This window comes from Neophocaena asiaeorientalis, unplaced genomic scaffold (assembly GCF_003031525.2).
Source record: "Neophocaena asiaeorientalis asiaeorientalis breed wild unplaced genomic scaffold, Neophocaena_asiaeorientalis_V1.1 scaffold240, whole genome shotgun sequence".
NCBI lineage: Eukaryota > Metazoa > Chordata > Mammalia > Artiodactyla > Phocoenidae > Neophocaena > Neophocaena asiaeorientalis.
In genome coordinates this window covers 1,142,192-1,166,585 of record NW_020185331.1, presented here as the reverse complement: position 1 = coordinate 1,166,585, position 24,394 = coordinate 1,142,192, and the positions used below count along the sequence as shown (strand labels likewise).

The 24,394-nt window shown below is 53.1% G+C and overlaps 1 protein-coding gene across 4 annotated transcripts in view; it reads left to right on the top strand.

The window, feature by feature from the left end:
* Positions 1-4,288: 4,288 nt before the first annotated feature.
* RRP12 (ribosomal RNA processing 12 homolog) overlaps positions 4,289-24,394 on the top strand; it is a 27,766-nt gene continuing 7,660 nt past the window's right edge. Inside the window, exons 1-29 of one of the 4 annotated variants that reach the window (XM_024734838.1) lie at positions 4,289-4,524; positions 5,072-5,304; positions 6,831-6,914; positions 8,003-8,079; positions 8,588-8,693; positions 8,897-9,013; positions 10,084-10,222; positions 10,311-10,438; positions 11,391-11,489; positions 12,132-12,223; positions 12,735-12,846; positions 13,056-13,153; positions 14,368-14,482; positions 15,493-15,635; positions 15,853-15,974; positions 16,924-16,988; positions 17,076-17,238; positions 17,668-17,822; positions 18,089-18,156; positions 18,638-18,809; positions 19,654-19,812; positions 19,948-20,028; positions 20,247-20,352; positions 20,577-20,684; positions 21,202-21,359; positions 22,375-22,466; positions 22,640-22,798; positions 22,917-23,089; positions 23,324-23,452. In XM_024734838.1, coding sequence (XP_024590606.1) covers positions 4,386-4,524; positions 5,072-5,304; positions 6,831-6,914; positions 8,003-8,079; positions 8,588-8,693; positions 8,897-9,013; positions 10,084-10,222; positions 10,311-10,438; positions 11,391-11,489; positions 12,132-12,223; positions 12,735-12,846; positions 13,056-13,153; positions 14,368-14,482; positions 15,493-15,635; positions 15,853-15,974; positions 16,924-16,988; positions 17,076-17,238; positions 17,668-17,822; positions 18,089-18,156; positions 18,638-18,809; positions 19,654-19,812; positions 19,948-20,028; positions 20,247-20,352; positions 20,577-20,684; positions 21,202-21,359; positions 22,375-22,466; positions 22,640-22,798; positions 22,917-23,089; positions 23,324-23,452 — 3,592 coding nt within the window. In that variant the 5' untranslated portion in view covers positions 4,289-4,385. The remainder of the gene's footprint in view (positions 4,525-5,071; positions 5,305-6,830; positions 6,915-8,002; positions 8,080-8,587; positions 8,694-8,896; positions 9,014-10,083; positions 10,223-10,310; positions 10,439-11,390; positions 11,490-12,131; positions 12,224-12,734; positions 12,847-13,055; positions 13,154-14,367; positions 14,483-15,492; positions 15,636-15,852; positions 15,975-16,923; positions 16,989-17,075; positions 17,239-17,667; positions 17,823-18,088; positions 18,157-18,637; positions 18,810-19,653; positions 19,813-19,947; positions 20,029-20,246; positions 20,353-20,576; positions 20,685-21,201; positions 21,360-22,374; positions 22,467-22,639; positions 22,799-22,916; positions 23,090-23,323; positions 23,453-24,394) is intronic. The other 3 variants (XM_024734841.1, XM_024734840.1, XM_024734842.1) reach the window with 3 other exon arrangements.

Here is a 24,394-nt window from a genome sequence, read left to right as displayed (position 1 = left end):
GTTGTGGCGCACGGGCTTAGTTGCTTCACGGCGTGTGGGATCTTCCCAGACCAGGGATTGAACCCATGTCCCCTGCATTGGCAGGAGGGTTCTTAACCACTGCACCACCAGGGAAGTCCAAGATTGACTTTATGGGAATCAGGATGCCAGGTAGTGGTGATCACACTGCCTCTCCTTACCCAGACTCCCTTCTGCCAGCCATGGACACCTGCTGTCAGGTGGGAAGAAAAGGTGGACTCCACCTTGGAGACAGTTCTCCCTTTGAGCAAGAGCGCATCTGCCATGCGCAGACACCGGTCCTCTCTACACCGGAAGGGAAACACGCTTTCTCTTTAGTACACCCAGCCATTCACTCGTGCCCCTGTGCCAGGCATGGTGCTAAGCATTTGGCACGTGTGATCTCATTTCAGCCTCCAAACAGCAGCCCCATTTTCAGATGAGGAAACTGTGGCTTAGAAAGGTCAGCTGCCTGCCCCCAGGCACACCTAGGATGTGGTTCCAAATGCAAGCTTGCCTAAGCCCAAAGCCTGATTGTTGACACAGTTCCAGCAGTTAGGAAAATGCTCTGGAGCAGTTGCAACTCCACTGCCTGGGTCATGATGGGCTGCCCAGGGTGACAAAGCCCTTCTCCCCCCACCAGAGCTTGAGCCCTAAGTCAAACATCCAAACCATCGCTTCCTCTTTGTTTAGGGCAAGAGGCTGAGCATCAACTTCTGTTTCCTCCTGCCTAGTGTCATAACAGATTACAGCCCCAATGACCTAAAAAAGGCCTTCCTGCTGGCCCTGGGCTCAGTGCTTTAGACGCAGAAGCCCTGTTCCTTCCACATGAGCCTCAAAGAGGCTTTTAAGAGCAGTGGCTACAGGGGGTGCTTCTTGGCTAAGAGTTGGATCTCCCAGCTTTTGCCCATTGATCGCCTGTGTGACCTTAGGGGTGTCACTCAACTCTTTGGAACCATGTCTCCCCATCTGTGAAGTGAGGACACGTGCTCTGTCCTCCTCACTTAGATAGTAGCTGAGAAGCTGTTTTGTTACTCAAGAAGAGTGTTTTGCATTATAATAATGAGCTCACATTTATTGCCTTCTCATTATGTGCAAGGCAGTGTTAAGCACTTTTACATGTGTTACCTTATTTAGTTCTCATAAACCCTATGGGCAGGGTAGACATTCTTATCTCCATTTTACAGATGAGGAAAACTGAGGCTCAGAGAGTAAGGTGACTTGCTCAAGGTCAGACAGCAAGTGGTAGTACTTGAATTCTAACGCTGAGGGTCTGACTACAGGACCCATCCTACAAACGTGCGTGGTCCTTATTAGCCATATATATGTGGCTAGTCATGGAGATGGCTAATGCCTCTGGGTGGAACACATTGCTGGAATTCAGGGTTGAGGTAGTTAGTCCTTCACCAAAAAGGTGAACCCTGGGGTGCAGGGTGGGAAAGAGTGTGCTCAGGACATCTGGATGCCTCTTGTCCCCTCTCCTGGCACCACATGTCTTCTTGAGGAGGCCCTGAGCAGATGCCTCAGGGTGGAGGGCCGGCAGGGAGGCTGTGGACCTCCAGTGCTCATTCTAGATTGATGGTTCATCCAGGGGCTGTATCCAGTCATGACGCAGACTCGGTTTGCAGGCCCGCAGTGTCTGCTGTCTAGGAAAAGGATAGGAAGGCTGCCACTACCCTGGACCTTTTCATCTCCGCATCTGATTTGCAAAACCCCAGCGGCTCAGCCATTATTGCTGTTTGCAGCTGTCTCTGGTAGGGTTTTGGCTTTAACTGCTTGTTTGCAGAGCTCCCTCTGGTGGCAAAAGTGCACCATGGCACCCTTTACAAGGTACCACTAACAACATTTATGGAGCTGTACGCATTTTGACAAACATACCTTTCGCATTGAAACCACAGAGAGAGTAGCCCAGTGGGTTCAGTAGTATTATTACCACTTTACGGAGTATGAAATGCAGACTCAGAGAGGTTAAATCCTTGCTCCGTGTCATGTGGAACGTAAGTCCAGACTTGAACCCAACACTTAACGTCTGTCTTCTCTCAAGTAACTGTCTCCACAACTAGGCCTCTGGTTGCGAGCACCGGCTTGCTTCAATAGTTTCCAGATTTGTCTTCCTCTTCCTCCTCAGGCCACCAGTTCCTTTTTCTCAGACTTACAATCCAGCTCTCAGCCTGTGTCCCGGAATGGGGCCCGATGGGAGGAGCTGGTGGTGACCCGTGCAGCTGAGTCAATGCTCAAATGCCTTCGCTGCCTTTGCTGCAGTGACGCTTTCTCACGTTAACAGTCTGGATGCTTCCTCTGCTCTGTGTGCAAGGACGACTTTTTATTTGTAGTAAACCAGTGAAGACTAATATATACACAGAAAAGTGCACAAATTATAAGCTCAATGAGCTATCACGCAGTGAATACATCCATGTAAACTCCCTTCTGATAAAAAATTAGAATATTACCACTGTGCCCACTCTCAGCTGTTACCACCATGAAAAGTGCTATCCTGATTTCTAATACTGTAGATTAGTTACGGCTGGTTTCGAGCTTCAGGGGAGCCAGTGTGGCTGGTGAGGCCCCTGGTTCATAGCTAGTGCCTTCTTGCTTTGTCTTCACATGGTGGAAAGGGCTAGGCATCTCTTTCATAAGGCACTAATTCCTTTCATGAGGGTCCACCCTCATGACTTAAACACCTCTCAAAACTCCATCTCCTAATACCATCATCTATGGGGGTTAAGATTTTAACATTTGAATTTGGGGGTGATGCAAACCGTCATTTCATCATTTTGTAACAAGGGGGAAAATTCACACTGTATCAAGTGAAGGAAGCAGAATGCAAAATCTTTGTCAGCTTCTGGTTCATTTACAAGATGGACTCATTGAAGTGTCTTACTCAGTGAGAGCTAAAAAAAAATGTTTGTAAAATGAATGTTTAAAGCCTAATCAGCCAAAAGCCCCAGGATCAAGCCTTAGTCTGACAAAATCATATTTACTGACTTGAATTGAGGGAGGGAATTCTGGAGGAATCTTGGAGTGCTGCTCTGCAAGAGAGGGGAGGAAGCTCTTTTGTAAAGTTTGGGCTCTGGCTAAAGGATTCTGGGGAGTGTCTCAGGGGAGTGGGAATCTGGATTGCTTTCTGGTTCTGAAGTGGAATTAGGAGAAGAGGATATTAAGTAGGTGGGATTGAGTGCTATCATGAGGCAAGGGTGGTTTAGCAAGTGGGTATCCACAGTAATCAATGAAAATAGCTAAGCGTGTTTAGACCATCACTGCCTGCTTTTTTCTCTTTCCAACCCAAACTAGTTTTCACTCCTCAAGTCTGGCCAGGTCTTAACTCTTTTTTTTTTTTTAATTGAAGTATAGTTGATTTACAATGTTGTGCCAATCTTTCAAAGTGATTCAGTTATACACATACATACTTTTTAAAAAAATTAATTAATTAGGCTGTGCTGGGTCTTTGTTGCTGCACGTGGGCTTTCTCTAGTTGGCAGCAAGTGGGGGCTACTCTTTGTTGCGGTGCACGGGCTTCTCATTGTGGTGGCTTCTCTTGTTGCGGAGCACGGGCTCTAGGCACGCAGGCTTCAGTAGCTGTGGCACAGGGGCTCAGTAGTTGTGGCTCATAGGCTCTAGAGCACAGGCTCACTAGTTGTGGCGCATGGGCTTAGTTGCTCCGCGGCATGTGGGATCTTCCCGGACCAGGGCTCGAACCCGTGTCCCCTTAATTGGCAGGTGGATTCTTAACCACTGTGCCACCAAGGAAGTCCCCATTTTAAAAAAAATATTCTTTTCCATTATGGTTTTTCCCAGGAGATTGGATATAGTTCCCTGTGCTATACAGTAGGATTAACTCTTTCAAATAAATTTGTTTCTACGCTTAAGTTTTGAAATTAGATTTTTAAAAAATAATATAAATGTACGTTTGTTTTTTAACCTGCAAAGGAATTCCAGTTTTATAAGACTCATTCCTGGGTGGGATAAGAAGGGTGGGAGGGAGACGCAAGAGGGAGGAGATATGGGGGATATACGTATATGTATAGCTGATTCACTTTATTATAAAGCAGAAACTAACACACCATTGTAAAGTAATTATACTCCAATAAAGATGTTAAAAAAAAGACACTCCTGTGGCCAAGAACCCTAGCCCTGGAATAAGAGCCCCAGCTACTCCCTAACACCGGCACTTCTTCCCTAGGAACTGATCTCCTCGGAGCCCCTCCCAGATCGGAGCCTGGAGAATACGTGAACCGGATGTTGACTCTCTTGCCATGGTAACGGACGTGAATACGGAAGTTACGCCAGAGGAAGAGGAAGTGGAGCGGGCTGGGAACCCACGTGAGTCCTGCGTGTGCTTCTAGGTCTTTGGAACCCGGTCGTTTAAACTCACCCCCGGCTTAGTAGACATGGGTCGTTCGGGGAAGTTGCCCTCCGGGGTCTCGGCCAAGTTGAAACGCTGGAAGAAAGGCCACAGCAGCGACAGCAACCCGGCCATCTCCCGCCACCGCCAGGCCGCCCGCAGCCGCTTCTTCAGCCGGCCCTCAGGTAGCAGGGTCGCGACCCAAACGCCGCCTGCGGCGGTGTTCTGGGCGGGCCTGGGTCTCAATGGATGTCAGCCTCTCTGCAGGCTGTGGGGCCCAAGCATCGGACCTTTCGTCTCCTAAAATGTCCGATCTGGAGCCTGTTGTAAAGGTCCACCCTCCCCATTTAAGAGATGCAGAAACTGACTCCACAGGAGGGAGATGACTTGGCTAGGCTAGGGTACCACGAGTATCAGTCAGTACTCACGCCTGTAGTTAACCGTGGTGGCGCTTTACAAAGCGCTTTCACCCTCATCTCTTTCCCAGGCCCCTCACTGCAGCCCCCACCCGACTCCCACCGACGAAACTTTTACCTGTAGGGTTCCCTTTCTGAATCTGATAAGTTCTAGGTGTACAGTGGACTGCTGAGGCAGACCGCGTTCAGAATTTAGCCTCTCTGGTTGGGGGCCTGGACTCCGCCTGTTTGTTTCCTAGGTGTAGTTCTTGTTCTCTTAGCCAAAAGGAGGTTCGGGTAAGAGTTGGAGGCCTTACCCTTTGCCTCCGGTTCTCAGGAAAGAGCGACTTGACAGTTGATGCGGTAAAGTTGCATAATGAGCTGCAGTCAGGATCCCTGCGTCTGGGTAAAAGCGAAGCCCCTGAGACTGCCATGGAAGAGGAAGAGGTGGCGCCAGCTCTCACCGAGAAGTCTTCGGGCACCTTCCTGAGCGGCCTCTCCGACTGCACAAACGTCACCTTCAGCAAAGTGCAGCGCTTCTGGGAGTCCAGCTCGGCTGCCCACAAAGAGGTAGGGGGGACTCTCAGGACAGCCGGAGGCTAGTGAGGGGAGGCCAGCTGACTGCTCTCCGGTGACAACAGGTGGAATCTCTGGATGATGTGTCTCCCCTCCTACCCTTTGTGTCTGCTGCTTATTACCCCTCCTAGGGCAGGTTCCACTTTCTGATTTTTCTAAGAACATCTTCCTGGCTCAAGTGTAAACTCCCTCACGGTATTTTCCTGACAGTTTTCAAATGTCCAAAACATTTTTTGCAAACATTTATCTCTTCAACTATACTTAAGACAGGCCTTTTTATATATTGATAGAATGTTTTCAGGAAACATTTGTTGAGTAAATTAATACTGAATAACAGTGGTTAAAAAATGTTTTATCTAACAAGACCTAAATGTTATTTACCTTTTTTAGTTTATAAATTATATATACATATATTTTCATTATTTAAATGAAAAAATGTCAAAACTATAAATGATAACAAAGTGAGGTGAGTAGAATAAAATATGAAAGTTGTTCTCCCAGCTTAACTCCTTTGTGGTAGTTGCTGTTAACAGTAACAGTACTTTTCTAGACCAAAGCTGTCGAAAAGAAATGTAATGTGAGGCACATACATAATTTAAAATTTTCTAGTAGCTATGTTAAATAAAAGTAAAAAAGATGCAAGTGAAATTAACCTTAATTTTATATATCTCATTTAACCCGGTATACCCAAAATATTGTTGTTTCAACTTATAATCAATATTTTTAAAAGTGAGGTGTTTTTGCATTATTTTTATCGTACTAAGTCTTCAAAATCTAGTCTGACACCTCCATTTGGAGGCTAAATCTTCATTGGCAATACTTGATTTGTATTTAAAGTTCATAAAACTTACAGTTGCAAAAGTAGATTCATATACCCAAGTAGTTCTAAATCTGTTTCCCAATAACTGGATAAAGTATTTGTTTTTAAATATAAATAATTAAAAACTTTTAAGATGCAGTTCCTCAGTCACACTAGCCACATCTCAGGTGCTCAGTGGCCTCTTGTCAAATTACCGTTGTAGACTTTTTTACCCACATTTTGTTTAGGTTTACTGAAATGCCATTATATTTTATATATACTATTCTACAACTTTTTTCGCCACTGATCAGTGTTTCTGAGTTAATCTACGTAGTTGTTCACCATTATTTTCAATAGTTACATAGTGTTTGAATTTGTCATTATTATACAATGAGTACATTATTAATCCCTTGTTGACGGCTGCTTTATTGTTCCAATTGGTTGCGGCAGTGAACACTTGTGCTTGAATGTTTACACATTTGTGCAGGTATTTCCATATATAAGGGGTAGAGCCTTAGAGGTGGGTTTTGGGCAGATGTGTGAGTTTTCCTGTTGCTGGGCCCCGTGTGTGTTCCCCTGGCTCTGCTCTGGCTGCTGCTCATCTTGTCTGCTCTGGGCTTTATCAGGAGAATAATTTGTGAAGGAGGAAGGAGAAGAGGCTACCCTGCGGTGGGGTTTGATCGGAAATAGATGTCATAGGCACCTTCTCCCTCATGTGCAGATCTGTGCTGTCTTGGCTGCTGTCACCGAGGTGATACGCTCCCAGGGTGGGAAGGAGACAGAGACTGAGTACTTTGCTGCCCTGGTGAGTGGGTGTGACTTGCAGGTGGGCGGGCTTTCGGAGTAGCATGTTATTCAGGCTATAAGGAGAAGGCAGGGGCCCCTGCATGCGGGGGTAGAGAAGGACAACCTTAAACAGGTGAAAGCGCTTCAGTTATTCTCAGGTGGCTTGGTAAGCCTGGTGGGATTTGCTACATTATTCTTGTAAAACAAAATCCACTACTCTCGTTTATTTTTTTCTCCTAATCCATGAAACTGAGTTACACCCAGGGGATTCTCTAGTAAAATTGTTTTCAAAGTGTAGTCTGGGGGTTCCCAAGACCCTTTTGGGGGTTGGTTAAGTCAAAATTATTTCCATAATAATGCTAAACCATCATTTACCTTTTTCACTCCCATTCTCTCATGACCGTACCCTAGAGTTTTCCAGAAGTTACGTGATATCTGATGACATTTTGACAGCTCATGGAATTGTGCTTGCATATTTGTGTGTTTTAAAAAATTCTCAGTTTTAATTTTTAATATGATAAATATTAATAGATATAACTTTTGTAAACCAAATTTCTTTGGGGAAATCCTCAGTACTTTTTAAGGGTGTAAAAGTGTGAGAACCACTGCTGTGGAACAGGGGCCAGCATAATCTGACTCGTGGCCTGTTTTTGTATAGCCCTAGGCCTGGGAATGGTTTTTACATTTTTACAAGATAGTTAAAATACACAAAGAAGAATACGCGGCAGAGACCATATGTGGCCTGTGAAGTCCGAAGTATTTATTATCCGGCTCTTCACAGAAAAAGCTTTCTAAACCTCTGCTCTAGACTAACGAAGCAGATAGCACTATATGGTTTTCATAATGTGTCAGGCAGTGTTCTAAATGTCTGATGTATATTAATTCAATTAAACCTCACAACAACTTATGATCCCTATTTCACAAATGAGGAAACCGAGTCACAGAAAAGTTAAGTTGCTAGTCCAAAGTCACAGTGGTGGAGCTGGGATTTGAACCTCTGACACCAGCGTTCTTGGTCATAACTGTCCTGCTGGGCACACGGTGCCCCCATACCCCATTTGCCCAGCGTGACACATTTCCCATTCACACCCCATGGTCTGGCCTCAGATGACAACAATGGAAGCGGTGGAGTCCACGGAGTCTCTGGCCGCTGTTGCTTACCTGCTGAACCTCGTCCTGAAGCGGTAAGTCCTGGCTCCTTATAGGGGGAAGAAGGGAGTGAGGGTGGAAGGGAGGAAGAGGACCAGGGAATTATTAAAAGGAACAAAAAGATGCGAAGTATCAGGTGGCATTCTACTGGCTCAGGCGCCAGGGTGGCCTGGGATGTTACAGGACAGAGTGTGAGTGCTGGGGCCCGGGCAGGGGCAGCCCTGTGCAGCGAGTCGGGCAGGAGGGACAGGGTGGAGCGTTGAGCCACGACGTCTGGGCATCTGCAGCCAGGGGGCAGGTGGGGAGAGGACTTGGGGGAGTTTATAAGGGCCCATCTGGTGGGTAGTGGAGAGCGGGTTGTGGAGAAGGTGGGGCAGGCAGGGAGCTCAGGTGCCATGGAAACGCACTGAACTGGGTGTCAGAAAGGGTGGGTTCGCAGAGTGACTGGGCCAGTGCTGCCCCGCTCTGTCCAGCTTCTCCTCCAGACCAGCTGCTCTCAGAGGCCCCTCTAGTCTTCTGACCTTCTTTCTTCTCTCCCTGTAGCGTGCCCAGCCCTGTGCTCATTAAGAAGTTCTCTGATACCTCCAAAGCCTTCATGGATATCATGTCAGCCCAGGCCAGCAGTGGCTCCACTTCTGCCCTCCGATGGGTCAGTGTTTGGGTCTAGGTGTCCCCCTGCCGTCTTCCAGAGCCCATCTGATTTGGCTACAGCTTGGACACTCCCTGGGAGGGGTATAGACACTCTGTGGACCCTCAGAAAGCCCTTTGGCATTTTCTGGAGTTGGTGAGAAGCCGGGCTCTTTCCCACCTGGGTGAAGCAGGTGGAGCTGAGAGACTGCCTCTCCTCTGAAGGTCCTCTCCTGCCTGGCCACCCTTCTGCGGAAGCAGGACCTGGAGGCCTGGAGCTACCCCGTGACCCTGCAGGTGTACCATGGGCTGCTGAGTTTCACTGTGCACCCCAAGCCCAAGGTGAGGCCGTGGGGCACCAGGACGTGGGAGGGGGCAGCCGCTCTAGTAACCGGGCTGGGCCTGGCCTGCTGAGTGGACTGGGGAGGTCGCCCTGAGTGCTGGGCTCTTGTCCGGAGGTTCTCCACCTGCCTGAAGCCCTATCTGCTAGCTCCTCCTACAGGAGGGAGGGTCACAGTCAGGCCCATTTGAGTCTCTGCTGCCTCATTGGTCAGTGACGTGTTTAGTTACAGTGGCAGGAGAGTGGGCTGGAGGGGGGCTTTGAGTCACACAGACCTGAGTTGAATACTGGACTCACTGGTTGTGCTGTGACCTTGGGCAAGTTACTTAACCTCTCTGAGTCTTGGTTTCCAAGCTGTAAAATAGGGATGATAATAACAACTTGGCTGCAAGGTCACGGTGACACTCTGGTGCTCCACACAGGCCTGCTGCAGGTCCTGGCTTGTAGTAGGTGCCCAGTAAGTTGTGCTTGGCCACTCTGATTCCCCCTGAAATTTAGGGCGGGGAACGTGTAACAGTCGTAAGAGTCACTCCCTGTGCTAAGTGCTCTGATCCCAGGCAGGCTCATGCCTCCTTCCCTGTGTATCCCTCCAGTGGTTCCCTCACTTGCTTCAGGTCTCTGCTGAAACGTCATGTCACTGAAGTGACACTTTCCTGATCACCGTATAAAAAGTAACAGCCCCTGTTTTATTGTCTGCAAAGTACTTTTACCTTCTGGTGTACGTTTCTTTATTTCGTACCTCCCAATGAGTTGTTGGTTAACTGCTGGACACTGCATATTGCTGGACAATTGCATGAATGAAGGAATCCGTGTTATAAAGGGGAGACACTGAAGCTCAGAGACTAAGTGGTCTGGTTTGCTCAAGGCCAGTTGGTGAGTTAGCAGAAGAGCAGGAATGGAAAGTGAGGTCTGTCTTACTCGGCAGCCCAGGGGTCCACACACACGCAGCCCCAGGTGTGTCCTTGGCCCTGTAGGAGGTGTGCGATCAGTGCTCACTACTGGTGGTCATGAGAACCACACACACTGCTGGTTGAACACTGACCCGGCCCTGTCCCCCTTCCTTGCCCCTCAGATCCGGAAGGCTGCCCAGCATGGAGTGTGCTCCGTCCTCAAGGGCAGTGAATTCATGTTTGGTGAAAAGGCCCCTGCCCATCACCCTGCTGCCATGTCCACTGCCAAGTTCTGCATCCAGGAGATCGAGAAGTCTGGAGGTGGAGAAGCGCAGTTGAGAGTGGGCGGCGGGGGGCAGGGCCTGCTGCAGAGAGTGGGCTGGAGTCTCAGCTGCCCTCTGTCCACCAGGCTCCAAGGAGGCCACCACCACGCTGCACATGCTGACCCTGCTGAAGGACCTGCTGCCCTGCTTCCCGGACGGCCTGGTGAAGAGCTGCAGTGAGACTCTCCTCCGGGTCATGACTTTGAGCCACGTGGTAAGCTCGGGCCCCGGCGCGTGGGGACGTGCAGAGGAGGAGGGAGGGCAGAGCTTCAGACCCCAGGCCTGTGGTGCTGGCACTTGGGAAACTCACTGTTCAGGCCAAAAGTAGGGGCCGGGGTCTCCCGGCCCCCGCACTACTCTTAGCTACACCCAGGGACAACATCTCATCCCTGGTGTCGGATAGACTGGGCATCTTCTGTTGGGAGATGAGGTGAGGGAGAGGGTGGAACCATGGCGGGGCTGGTAAAGCATCAGTCCTCCCCCTACCTTGAGCTCTACCCCAGCCACAGACACGGTTATTTCTCTCTGTCTCTTTTTTTTTTTTTTTTTTTTTTTTTGCTTAATAACGTCAGTATGACAACTTTAAAGATACATAAAAACGATCCCTTGCATTTGATTTGCTAGCACAATTCTGTTAATCTCTATATATTCTCTTATACTGTTTGTTCACATACGTATTTTAAAGCATTCATTATATAAATAACATGATCATTGTTTAAAAGGGAAAAAAAATATTCTGAAGTATATAAAGTAAAAAAATAGAAGTCTCTTTTTCCCTCCAAGTCTCATTTCCTAAGATAAATAGTACACAGACAACTTGCCGTGTATCCTTTCAGACATTTTCTTTTTAGGTAAGCAAACACATAAAAACGTGAAAATACAGCTATAATTATAGTATGCCAACCATTTGTAGCCAAGCCCATTATGTTAAAAAAACATTTTGTTCACATTTCTCCATTGTCCTTGTTTAAATCATTTTTTTTCCTGGTGGCTGCCAAGACTTAATAAAGCAGCAGTCCTCTGAGTGTCCAGGTGTAGGAGGCATGTTTGAGGTTCAGGGGGCCCAAGTCCCCGCAAGCCCACTGGCTGGAGTGGGATATTGAGGAGCACAGGGCCACCGTGGGCTTTGCGGTGGGTTCCCCACTAAGCCTCCGTGTCCTCTCCAGCTGGTGACAGCCTGTGCCATGCAGGCCTTTCACAGCCTCTTCCATGCCAAGCCAAGCCCGGGTACCCTGCCAGCAGAGCTCAACGCCCAGATCATCACGGTGAGGCCTGATGGGGGGACGGGGACATGGCTGTGCTGGGGGGCGGCCCTGTTACTTGTCTGCAGAGCGAGGTTGGATGGGCCGGGTTGGGCCGCCCCTGTGTAGGAGTCAGGTAGACGGGCAGCCAGGAGACTGGCCACCAAAGCCACATCAGTGTCAACGGGAGCTGGGGGCCCTGACTCTTGACTTTGTGGTAGTTAACCTAAAAAACCATTCAGCATGGTCTCATGGTATTAACAGGTACCTTGAACAAAGGTTCTCAGTGTTAGGGATCTCTGGGTGGATTTGGGGAAGGCGGCACAAACCCCCCCCCCCAAATTGCAAAATGTGTGTATATGCTCACGTACATTTTTCCGGAGAAGGGTTCTGACTTTTGTCAGGTTCACAAAGGGTTGTGTGACCCAAGTTATTTTTGACTGCTCCTAGAGACTTTTTTCCCATAGAAGCAGAAGCGGAAGGGCTTCATTGAGCAGGGAAAGGAAGGCCAACGGGGCTGTGAGTGCAGGGGGCCCTGTGTGCAGGCCCTGGGACAGGACAGTCACGGGGACGTGCTGTTGCCTAGGGATGGGAGGGGGTCGTGTCATTGGGCTGCTGCTGAACACACTTGCTCAGTCACCTGCTTATTCCCTGTCCCGCGCCTAGGCCTTGTACGACTACGTTCCCAGCGAGAATGACTTACAACCCCTGCTGGCCTGGCTGAAGGTCATGGAGAAAGCCCACATCAACCTGGTTAGGTAGGGATGCGGTGGAGGGCGGTCCCTTGGCCTCCAGCCAGGCCCCCTGCACTGCGGTACAGATGGGAGGGACATGAGCCTGAGTAAGTCCAGCTCTGTGTTCGTGAAGGCGGGGCCAGGTAGCACAGCCTGTGTTAGCCAGGGCTGCTGCCTTTCCTGCCAGAGCTCCGAGGAGCTGAGCAGCAAGGCGGCCGAGAGCACCTTCCCCACCGAGAGGTGGGGCCCGGGTGCCATCCTGATTCCTGTCACCGCTGCCGGCTGTGCGGCTGGTTTACTTCTCAGAGGATATCATCCCCTTTCTGCGGCTCCACCCTACTCCCCACCTGGGTTAATGGTCCCCTCCTCTGGGATCCTCAGTCCTGCGAACCCAGTTTCTGTTTTGTGTCTCCGTCATAACAGTCACTCTTTTTACGCGGGCCTCTCACTGTTGTGGCCTCTCCTGTTGCGGAGCACAGGCTCCAGACACGCAGGCTCAGTGGCCAGACCCCACAGAAGCCTTTTGTGTTGACAGGTTGCATCGGGACCTGGGACTGGGCCACCTCCCTCGCTTGTTTGGAACTGCGACAACCTGCCTCCTCTCCCCCCACTCGCAGGTGGTGACAGCTGCCACCCAGTGCCTTCAGGTACCTCAGCCCCCAGCCCAGCTTTAGCGAGGGAAGCAGAGAGCCTTAGAGCTCCCAGAGCTCACCCCAGGCCTCTAGCTGTGTCCTGGGGAGGAAGTTCTCAGAGTGGGGGTGAGCTTCCTAGAAGCTTCAGGAAGCAGTCAACTGGGAAGGCTGAGTGGCACTGGGGGGCTCTTTTGGGCCCAAACAGCTGTGGCCTCTTTTTGCAGGAGATCTTGAAGGAGTGTGTCGCTCCCCACATGGCTGACATCGGCTCCGTGACCTCCTCGGCCTCAGGCCCTGCCCAGTATGTCGCCAAGATGTTCAGGTGAGAACACAGCCTCTGTATGAGGAGGGAATAATGTGTGCCTGTAGAAAGTTCCTCGTGATGACAGGTACTCCTCTTGTCACTGTGGTGGGCCTTGCGCACACTACCAGAGCAGCTGCTGTCGGTTTGAGCGCTGGCCACACTCCAGGTGCCGTAGTGTCATGCTCATGAGTGTGGACTTGGGGGCCCGTCATCTGGGGCTAGTTCCTCCACCTCTCAACACCTCAGGGTCCACATCAGTCTAATGGAGGTGTGGACTGAATGAGGTCATATATGTAAAGTTCTCAGAACAGTACCTGGTGCGTAGTTAAGTTCCAATAAATACCAGAAATTACTGGTAGTCCTTACAGTTCTAGGAGATAGGTGCTGACCCCATTTTACAGACTGGGAAAGCTAAGGTCACTCAACTAGTAAGTGGCAGCCTGACCGCAGAATCCACTCTACTCATGTGCTGTGCTGCCCTCCATGCCTACAAGAGAAGCCATTCACAGACCGGCCTCCAGCCACCCAGGCCCTTCCAGCCGCCAGTGAGGAGTGTCAGAGCACCAAGAGCCTAGGATCTCTGGTGTTTCCTCTGGGTCTGTCTGCTCAGCTCCAAGGTGTGATGCTGTGGGTTCTGTTCCTAACGAGGACATAGGCCTGTTTCTTCTGGATACACCTGGATGAAGTTTCTGGAAAACTGAGGAATAGAGCTGCTCCACCCCCAGCTCACCCCTTTCCCCACACTAACCCCTGTTGGCCATTCTTGCCTAGAGCCTCTGGGGCTCGACTTCAAGAGATGAGCTGACCACAGCGTGCCCGGGCCGGAAGGGGCTAGCAGCCGGCCGGGCTTCCCCACTGCTGTGGCTTTCCTCCCTCTGCCCAGTCCACCTGTACCTACCCCATCTTCCCACCTCTGGTCAGACCGAGAAAGCATGGGACAGTGACAACATGGGCTTTGGCGGCCCAGTTTGGCCACTAGAAGAGTGACACTGCTGGGCTACTTAGTCCCTCTGAGCCTCAGTTTCCCCATCTGAGGATGGAACAAATAACCTAGCTCACAGCTGTTTTTTGAAGTGTGAGGATTATATAAATGAAACTCTTAGCATGGGGGGTACTTGGTAAACACTGGCTCTCCCCCTTGGCCTTTCCTGGGGCCTCACCCTTGCCGTGGTCTGTAGTTCCTGGTGCTGGCCATGGACTTACATGGCCCTGACTGCCCACTCCCTTGGCAGGGCAGTGGAGGAGGGCCTGACATACAGATTCCACGCATCATGGAGCTCCGTGCTGCAGCTGCTGTGTGTCTTCTTTGAGGCGTGTGGGAGACAGGCCCATCCCGTGATGAGGAAGGTGACTGGGGTAGCGGCTGGGCCAGGGCAGGAGGTGGCTGGGGCTGCTAGAGGGGCACGTGTCTCCGTTACCTCTGCGCTTTACTCCCCCACTGCCAGGGTCCACTGCAGGTGCCCAGTACTGTGTCCCCAGGAAGGCGACTGGGCCAACGTGGGAGGAACGAGAAGAGGGCTAAAACCACCCCTCCCCCCCACCGCCTAATGCCTTCTCACTAGTCTTAGCTGGAGTTGATGGTTTTGAAACTCACAGGGAACCAGTGTGATTCTCCCTCACCCCTATCTATTATCTTTTAATTTTTAATTCTCTAAATTTTCTGTAACAGGTGAGCATAGTATTTTAAGCAGCCTTAGGTCCCAGGGAGGTTACCAAAGCCCAGAGTAAACCATTTAAGGCTCAGGGATCACCCGGAGATCCTCCCCAGCTCCAGGAGCAGGTGGGAGCCTGAGGACAGGGCACAGAGCCCTCACCAGCAGGCGGAGCAGCTCACGGCCTCGTGGGGCCTTCCCCGAGGGTAGGGCCTTCCTTGAGAGGCCTGGCCCAGGCCCTGCTAGATTAGGTTGGCAACACCTGGCTCCTGTGAGAGGTCCTCAAGGAATGAGGCTCGCAGAGAGGCTCTGAGGGGCTGTAGTGAACCAGAGGAAGCAGCTCTGGTCTCGAGGGGCAGCTGCTCCGCAGTGCCTGCTAATTTATACTAATTGTACCGTGGGTCTGTGTTTCCCATACCTTCCCGGTTTTCAAGATAAACCGGAAATCTGCATTTGTATATGAAATCTCCTGATTTTTACACTTTACTAACAAATACAGAATTTCTTTTTAAATCCTGGGGCATCGAGGAAGGCTCAAACACATCCAAGAGTTGAATTTGGTTAATGGTCTGTGACCTCTGGCGAGAGCGTAACCTGACCCCACGCCCCCGACCTCGTCCTCTTGGAGACTTTGGCCCAGCCTCAGCCACAGGTGCCTGTGCTGCAGGCCTGTCTTAATGTCTGACCCGCGTCTCTTTGCTCCAGTGCCTCCAGTCCCTGTGTGACCTGCGCCTCTCCCCCTACTCCCCCCACATGGCAGCTCTGGACCGCGCAGTGGGCGCTGCCGTGGCCAGCATGGGCCCCGAGGTGGTTTTAGAGGCTGTGCCTTTGGAAATTGATGGCTCTGAGTAAGTGCAGCCCTGCTTGGCTTCCATTCCAGCCCTAGGAGAGCCACGTGGCTTGTTCTCCGCTGGGAGGGTGTCCACACCCTCGGCTGACGTCTCCACGTGCCGTGCGGGTCAGTGGGGGCGGCCAGAGCAGGACCTGTCCTGTTCCTCAGCTCCGTGGGGAGACAGCTTCAGGCCGTCACCCCTTCCTCACTGCGCCTCCCCTCCCTCCTCCCAGAGAGACTCTGGATTTCCCTCGGAGCTGGCTGCTGCCTGTCATCCGAGACCATGTCCGGGAAACTCGACTTGGTTTCTTTACCGCTTACTTCCTGCCTCTGGCCACCACCCTGAAGAGGAAAGGTACGGGCCCACCACAGTCCTGGAGCCTCACTGGAAGGGTCTGGAAGGGCTCCTGGTCCAGTGCCCCAGCCTTAGGACATTCGGCAGCCTCCTTGGGCCGAGCAGGTGGTCAGCCAGTGCTTGAGAGCCGTCATCAGCAGGGTCCGAGGCGTGGCCTGGCACCCCTGCCCCGAGGCAGGCAGACAGGGGCCTTTTCTCCCACCAGAGGAATAATTAGACAAGTACACACCGATTTATATATACAAAGATGTTCCAAGTAAAAATCCCGACACAGCCCACACATCCCTCAGTGGGGCTCCAATGAAGTCAGTCGTAATAATGCCCCACCATGGGACACAGAGTGCTCACTGTACAGAAGGAAAGAGACCGACAGGGGAATGGACGTGTTTAGTCCATGGTGAGCTGAGTAGATTAGATTGAAAGCTCAGCTCAGCTGCTCCACCGTTTGGTGACTTCGGGCAAGTTTATTCAACTCCCCTGGGTCTGCTCATCATCTGTAAAATGAGGGCGATAATTGCGATGGTGTGAGGATTAAATGCAATGATCACGTAAGTGCACATTACACAGGCTGCCACGTCGAAACTGCTTGATAAATGTTACCAGCTTTATTCTCAAGTAAAACCAGGTTTCAGAAGAATATATTTATAAGACAATCCTTTTTACATCTTTAAAAGTGTGCACGTGCTTGGAGAAATATAAGAAGGTCAGAAATGGGGAGGAAGATTTGCGGGGGAGATTATGGGGAGATGTCGCTTTCTGTTTTACATAGGTCTTTTCATTTTTTTAGAACAAACGAGTGTTTGTTTAATAATAAGTGTTATGTTTCGTCTGTGGAGCAGGGGAATTGCCCATATTCCTGTCCTCATCATTGGGCTTTTGGTTTGGGTAAACATGAGGCCTGTCAGTCAGGAGTGTGCCCAGGGTCACACTGTGTCCTGTGTCACTCTAGCAATGGACCTGGCCCAGGCAGGCAGCACGGTGGAGTCCAAGATCTACGACACGCTCCAGTGGCAGGTAAGGGGTCAGCTGGGGGGTGTGAGGAGGACAGGTGGGCACAGGTTGCTGGTCGTCACTCTCCTCTATCATCCCCTCCCTCCCCAGATCTGGACCCTCCTGCCTGGGTTCTGCACGAGGCCCACGGATGTGGCCACCGCCTTCAAAGGGCTGGCGCGGACGCTGGGCACGGCCATCAGTGAGCGCCCAGACCTGAGGGTCACTGTGTGCCAGGCCCTGCGCACCCTCATCACCAAGGGCTGTGAGGCGGGTATGTGTGAGCTCTGGGGTCGGGGCTGGTGGAAGGTGGCTGTGATGGTGTGAGTCCCCTGACCCTGCCTGTCCAGCTCATTGCTTGAGCCACCGCTAATGCTTTTCAAGGACCTGAGTGTCCACTGGGGACCCGAGGAGTCAGTAGGATGCTGAAGACGGCCCCTTCTCTTTCTTTACTCTCAGTGTACTGAGAGCTGCTGGGAGTTGTCCAGCCTTTACGTGGGGCTAGCACTTGGCTGGCCCCATAGACTGTGGTGGCCCCTCGTCCTCTGTGCTCTGGCTTCAGCCTCTCCTGTCCCAGAAAAGCCCCAAACCCATGACCCTGTCACAGGTCCCCCACAAGAATGCCTCTGGGCTGCAACCACAGTGGCCTTTGAGGCAGGGTCATCTCCTGGCCCTTCTGTGCAAACTTTGGTCCTCCTGCCAGAGGCCGACCGTGCTGAAGTGAGCCGCTTTGCGAAGAACTTTCTGCCGATCCTGTTCAACTTGTACGGGCAGCCCATTGCAGCTGGAGACACCCCAGCCCCTCGCCGGGCCGTGCTGGAAACCATCAAAACTTACCTCACCATTACTGAGCCTCAGGTGACCTGGTAGAGGAGGGGGAGGAACAGTCTCCGGTGGGTGAGTGTTGGGTTGGGGTGTTGGAAAGGTCAAGACCCTACCCACCATGGCTTACTTGGCCCTATGCCTCCAGAAGAACAGGGGACCATATGCCAGCAGTAGGCTGGGCTCGAGCCTTCTCAAAAGGGAGGAGAGGAGGGGGAAGAGACAAGGGTGCAAATCTGTGACCTGCTGCTGCTGTGTATTTTCTCTTGAACAACTCCCTCCTTATCCCTTTGGGCTGCCAGTTGGTGAATGGTTTCCTGGAAAAAGCCAGTGAGAAGGTGCTGGACCCTGCTAGCTCTGACTTCACCAGGTAAGTGCCCCACTTGAGCTGGGGCAGCCCAGGGAGCTAGAGAGTATGTCTAGCAGAAGCTCTGTGTATCTGTCTGGAATTATTTAGGAAAGTCTTGAGATATTGAATGTCCCAGCTCTACCCTGAGGCCTGACCAGTTCCTCCATCGTGGAGCACCATTGTAGTCTGTTAGGGAAGTGTGAGGACCCTGGAGACACGCTGTCCGGATTCAAATCCCAGCTCTGCCCCTTATAAGCTGTGACCTTGGTTGAGTTATTTATCTACTCTACTCTGTGCCTTCATCTGTAAAATGGGCATGATGATAATGCCTGCAATAGAGTTGCTGTGAGGATTGAAGGAGTTAAGACATGTAAAGCGCCGGGAACAGTGCTGGTACCTTACGAGTGCTGAGTTAGGCTACAGGCAGTGATTATTGTTCCTGGGCTCCTTCGAGGCCCCTTGTCCTCCTCACCCTGACCTTTCCCACCTCCCCCGTACCCAGAAGACACGAGGACACTGATGGTGCATACCCTTCCCCAGCCTCCACTAAGCCCCTCCTTGGTCTCCTGTCGCTGAGCAGATTGTCCGTCCTGGACCTGGTTGTGGCCTTGGCTCCCCGCGCTGATGAAGCCGCCATCAGCAAGCTGTACTCCACCATCCGGCCCTACCTAGAGGTGAGCCGTGGCGGCCAGGAGCCCCACACGCCCACACTTGTGGGGGGGCGTGGGCCCTGTCTCCATGCCTTGCTGCTGCCCAGGATCGGGTTTTAATCTGCTTTCTCATGGCATGGCTGCCCTTTGTATCTGTCTAGCCCTGTACTCTATCATGTAGGTGCCAGAGTGACAGAAATGCACGGCCATGCTTGGGCCTCACCTGCTAAGATGCCTCTTGTAGAGCCGAGGCCTGACTCACTCACTAGGCCCATCACCGCCTGGCCTGATCTTCATCCTACCCAGCCTCATCCCCCTGCTGCCACTCCGGCCTCATTAGGCTGCTTTTAAGGGTTCCAGATATAACAGCCCCTTTGTGCCTTTGCACGTGCTGGGTCCCCTGCCTGACATGCTCGCCCCTGCACGCTGTGGCTGACCACCAGGCAAAAGTCAGGCCTGCGTGATCTTCTGAAAACTGTCACCATTGCAACAGTATAATAAGCAGTTACCCAACAGCGTGAGAAGTGCTCTGGTGGAAGGTGCAGGCAGACACACAAGTCCAGGGCAGAGTCACCTAACCTCGGGAGAGGTGTCCCAGCAGGGAGCGGAAGGGATGGAGGGCTGGGTAGGCTTCACTCCCCTCAGCGTCCCCTGCCTGGCCCAGAATCAGCCTCTCATTAACCTGTGTTCTCCCTGCCCTCCCATTGGATGTCACGAGCTCCAGAGGGCAGGGCCAGCTTCTCTGAGTCCTCACCAGGGCCAGTCACAGCTCACGTGGCTGCTCTGTGGATGTTATTGGACTGGGTGAGGATGGGCTGCCCCGCAGCCCCCTCTCTCACCCACCCCTGTCTACCATACGCCCTCCCAGAGCAAGGCCCATGGGGTACAGAAGAAGGCCTACCGCGTGCTGGAGGAGGTGTGCGCCAGCCCCCAGGGCCCTGGCGCCCGCTTCGTGCAGAGCCACCTGGACGACCTGAAGAAGACCCTTCTGGACTCGCTACGGAGCACCTCCTCGCCCGCCAAGAGGGTGCGGAGTCCAGGGGCCCCGCTCTGCCCGAGGGGGGACGAGCAACACCAGGAGAGGACCAGCGTGGAGACGCTTAGGGACTTCAGGGGCGGAGGTGGCACTGAGGGTCCTGACTGTTGTCCCTCTGTCCCGCAGCCCCGTTTGAAGTGCCTCATACATATCGTGAGGAAGCTCTCCGCCGAGCATGAGGAGTTCATCAGTGCCCTCGTCCCGGAGGTGCGGGGTGCGGGAGGGGAGTGTGTTGTGATTTGGGGTTCCTTGGAATGGGGCTCCTGAAGGCCTACCAGGATCAGGGGAGGGCAGTAGTGGGAGTGGGGGTGGGCTGGATTCACTGTCTGGGAGCGTGAATGCCCTTACCCGTCTGCTCTGCCTCAGGCTGCCAACCCTGGGGTGGCCAGCTTGGGGAGCCCGTGCTAACGGGGCTGTCTGGGCAGGTGATCCTCTGCACCAAGGAGGTGTCGGTGGGAGCTCGGAAGAATGCTTTTGCGCTGCTGGTGGAGATGGGCCACGCCTTCCTTCGGTTTGGCCCAGACCCGGCAGGTGAGACCCGGGTGGCATGGGGCTGGGGTGGGCGCTGTTCTCCCGGCCTGGGTGAGGAGGCACCCCGCACTCGCCCATCAGAGAGAAAAGATAGAGGGAGCTGCTGGGCGCTGGCCCTGGGCGGGCTGCTCCTCTCTGGTGGGAGCCCCCCTTCCGGTTGGGCCCACGATGCAGCGCACACGGTGGGCTCTGCCCTGGGCAGCTCCTGCTCTCTGCCCTCCCAGAGGCCCTGCAGCGCTACCTCGTCCTGATCTACCCCGGTCTCGTGGGCGCTGTGACCATGGTCAGCTGCAGTATCCTGGCCCTGACCCACCTCCTTTTCGAGTTTAAAGGTAAACGCTATTTCCTTGAAGACCTGGGAAGCCCTCGGGGTAGGAGAATGCCCAGGAGGTCAGGACAGGGTGGCTACCGAAACAGGGAAAGGTCCTGGGATGGAGGACGAAGAGCTGGAACCAGGCCTGACCGCCTCCTGCCTCCTCTCCTGCCCAGCTCGGCTTTCCTCATCCCACAGCTGCCCGTATCCTGCTTTCAGAGTGGGTCGGAGGAGGTTAGGTCCCACGCCTAGATTTTCGTCCCGGTTCTGCCTCTTACCAGCTATGTGACACCTTGAACAAACTTAGGAACATCCTGGAACCTTACTCTCTCATCTCTAAAATGGAGGAGAAAACCAGCACTTGTTCACAGGGTGTCTGAAGGACTAGAGGAGATGCTGGCAGAAAGTGACTAGACACGTGCCAGGCACTTGGAAGTGTCCCCCAGGTGTCAGCTCCCACTCTTGTGACACGGCAGGGGTCTTAGGTCTGGGTGGGGTTCCAGGTGTCTCTGACAGTGGCCCTCTGGCCACCACAGGTTTGATGGGGGCCAGCACGATGGAGCAGCTGCTGGAGAATGTGTGCCTGCTCCTGGCCTCCCGTACCCGCGATGTGGTCAGATCAGCACTGGGCTTCATCAAGGTGTCAATGGTCGTCATGGACATGGCACACCTGGCCAAGCACATGCAACTGGTGGTGAGTGTCCCCTTCCCCTCGGCCAGTGGCATAGTGGCCCGCGAGCTGCCGGCAGAGACCCAGTGAGCCTTGAGGCAAGCCAGCTTCAAACACTTTTCTGGCTACACGCTGTCTTGTGCAGCAGAAGGTCATGCAGGAGCCCTGGAAGAGACCAGTGGTGGAGGTAAAGGGGCACAGCACCCAGGCTGCCACTTGTCACCCCCCGCAGCCCCTCCACAGCAGCAGGGGCTCTGCAGGGCAGGGGGCGGTGGGTAGGGCCACCCCCTGTTTTATGGATAGCAAACTGAGGCCAGAGATTTTCCCAGGTCACAGTGCTAGTGAGAACAGTCCTGGGAACAGAACTGCGACTCTGGGATGTCCCTCGGAAGGGACCCAAACCTCCCTTTTTATTTTCCCTCTTGCACTGTGACCTTCTGGGTTTGAGAAGGCTTCTCTAGATGCCCCTGCTGGGGTGCAGAAGGGCCTGAAGAGCCCTCTGGTATTGGGTCCCTGGCCCCCTCTTGCTGGGCATAAGGCGTGCAGCAAGCTGGGACTGTCCTGTGAGCCCTCCATCCACTGCACCCGCCGCCTCAGTTTCCCACTTCCAGCTGGGTTGAATCGCATCAGGGCTCTAGGTCCCTCTTGCGTGTCATCTTTGCATCTGGCCTTGGGTTGGGTCAAAGCGAGAAGGGGCAGATGAGAGTCAGGATGCCTGCCCCTGCCTGCCAAACCCTGCCGCCTAACTGGGGCCAGCGATGGGGAGGACGGCCTGAGCGGTGACCTGTCCTGGAGTGACTAGGTTTATACAAGCCTTCAAAGGATCGAGGGGGCCCTGCACCACCAGCCTCACTGAGGGACACTGCAGATGATACCTGCTGGCCACGTGTTTCTCACGAAGGCTGGAGTGCGGTCCAGCCAGAGATTCATGCAGGGCAGTAGGAGGGACTCGTGGAACCAGGAGAAACCCGTGGTGTGGGGGGCAGACAGGGTGAGGGGGCGCATCTTCCCCCTGAAGCCCCGCTGCTCTGCCCCGCAGATGGGAGCCATCGGGAAGCTCTCGGACGACATGCGGCGGCACTTCCGCATGAAGCTTCGGAACCTGTTCACCAAGTTCATCCGCAAGTTCGGGTCTGTGCCCTGACTAGGAGGGAGTAGGGGAGGGGTCGAGGGGTTTCCAGTCCACCAGGACCGCTGCTGAGAAGGGGCCAGGCTGGGGGGCTGGAAGGGCTCTGGCTGGACACCTCGCTCTGGATAGCGCTCTCTGGCCCGGGCACCTCACCGGCCCGTCTCTATGGCCTCAGGTTCGAGCTGGTGAGGAAGCTCCTGCCAGAGGAGTACCAGAAAGTCCTGGTGAACATCCGGAAAGCAGAGGCCCGGGCCAGGAAACAGCGGGCCCTGAGCCAGGCCGCAGCGGAAGAGGAGGTGGAGGAGGAGGAGCCCTTCCGGGGCAAAGGTGACAGGTGAGACGCGTGGCGGGACGCTGGGGGCCGGGTCTCCCCTGGCCCGAAGCCTGACCAGGCCGTGCCCAGCTGCCCTCCCTCTCCTGGAGCGCCCTGACTGGGGCTTGTCTGTCCTTAGCATCGAGGAGATTTTGGCTGACTCGGAGGACGAGGAGGACGAGGAGGAGGAGAGGAGTCGGGGCAAGGAGCAGCAGAGGCTGGCCCGCCAGAGGGGCCGCGCGTGGCTGAAGGAGGGTGGCGGGGACGAGCCCCTCAACTTCTTGGACCCCAAGGTGGCCCAGCGAGTCCTGGGTGAGTAAGAAGCGGCTGGCCCATGGGCACAGGGGACAGGCTTGCCCTGGGCCAGCTTTAGGAGCGGAGTGGCCTCTGGGGAGGCCCGCGGGCACCCTGGCCTCCCACACATGCACATCATAGTGCCGCGGGCACTCATCCGAGTCACAGACCCAGGCTCGTCGGTTCTGATGAGGGTGTGAGTGGGCTAGGACGGGCCTTCCACCTCCTCACCTCCCGACTCTGCCCCGCCAGCCACCCAGCCTGGGCCAGGTCGGGGCAAGAAGAAGGACCACGGCTTCAAGGTGAGCGCCGACGGCCGGCTGATCATCCGTGAGGAGGAGGATGGCGACGCCAAGATGGAGGAAGAGGAAGGCGCTAAAGGTGGGGCCACCTGCCCATCCAGGAGCTGCAGCTGGCCTGGGCCAGGGCCGCACTCGTTTGCTCATTCATTCACTCATTTGTTCACTCATTCACTCAGCGACCATTCTGGGGGGAAACATAGGTAAAAGCAGATATAAGGAGCTTGTATCTCGGGCAACTTTCTCAAATTTTTTGTTTCTCAAACTCTTTTGACCACATTGAGAAATCTTTTTATGGTGTAACCCAGCCACTTATACAGTACTTCCATAATTCAAACAAAACTTTCAAAAGGCAGTAGTACTTCCTCTTACCATCTGTGATACACTCTGTTAATCTCTCTTCTATTGTATTCTGTTCTGGTCTGGTTATTTGCTTGTCCTCCTCCTTTTTGAAAATTTTTGTGTTTTTTTATTCCAAGCGTAAACTTGGCTGAGGCCTGGAAGCTCATTTATTGGTGAAAAGAGCCAGACTCTCCCGAGTCATTGTCTCCTGTTGTCCAGGGGCTGCTCAGGTGTAACATCTCCAAGTCCCATTTCGTCTTTCCTGTTCCCTCTGCCTTTATCTCTGTATTCACGTATGTCTGTACATATCACGTAAGATCACAAAAGCCTGGGTCTTCTAAATTTTATGTCTTCCTCTTTATTTTGGTTCTCACCGCCTGCTCACCGCAGCCACTCAACCAGTGCTGTCACTGCTGCCCCTGCAACCTGACTTACTAGTTGTGTGACTGTGGACAGTCATTTAACCTCTCTGTGCCTCAGTTTCCTCACTCCAAAGCGGGTGTAATACCAATACCTACTTCAGAGGGTTGTAGTGAAGATGAAATGGTGACCTGAACAGCATATAGAGGTGCTGGGGGTAAATGTGGTGACACCGTTTCCAGATCTGGCCTCGTCATTGTCCCCTTCTCACCCTCAGTGTATCCCGTCTCCTTGCTCCCTTCTTGCGCATGGAACCCTGACG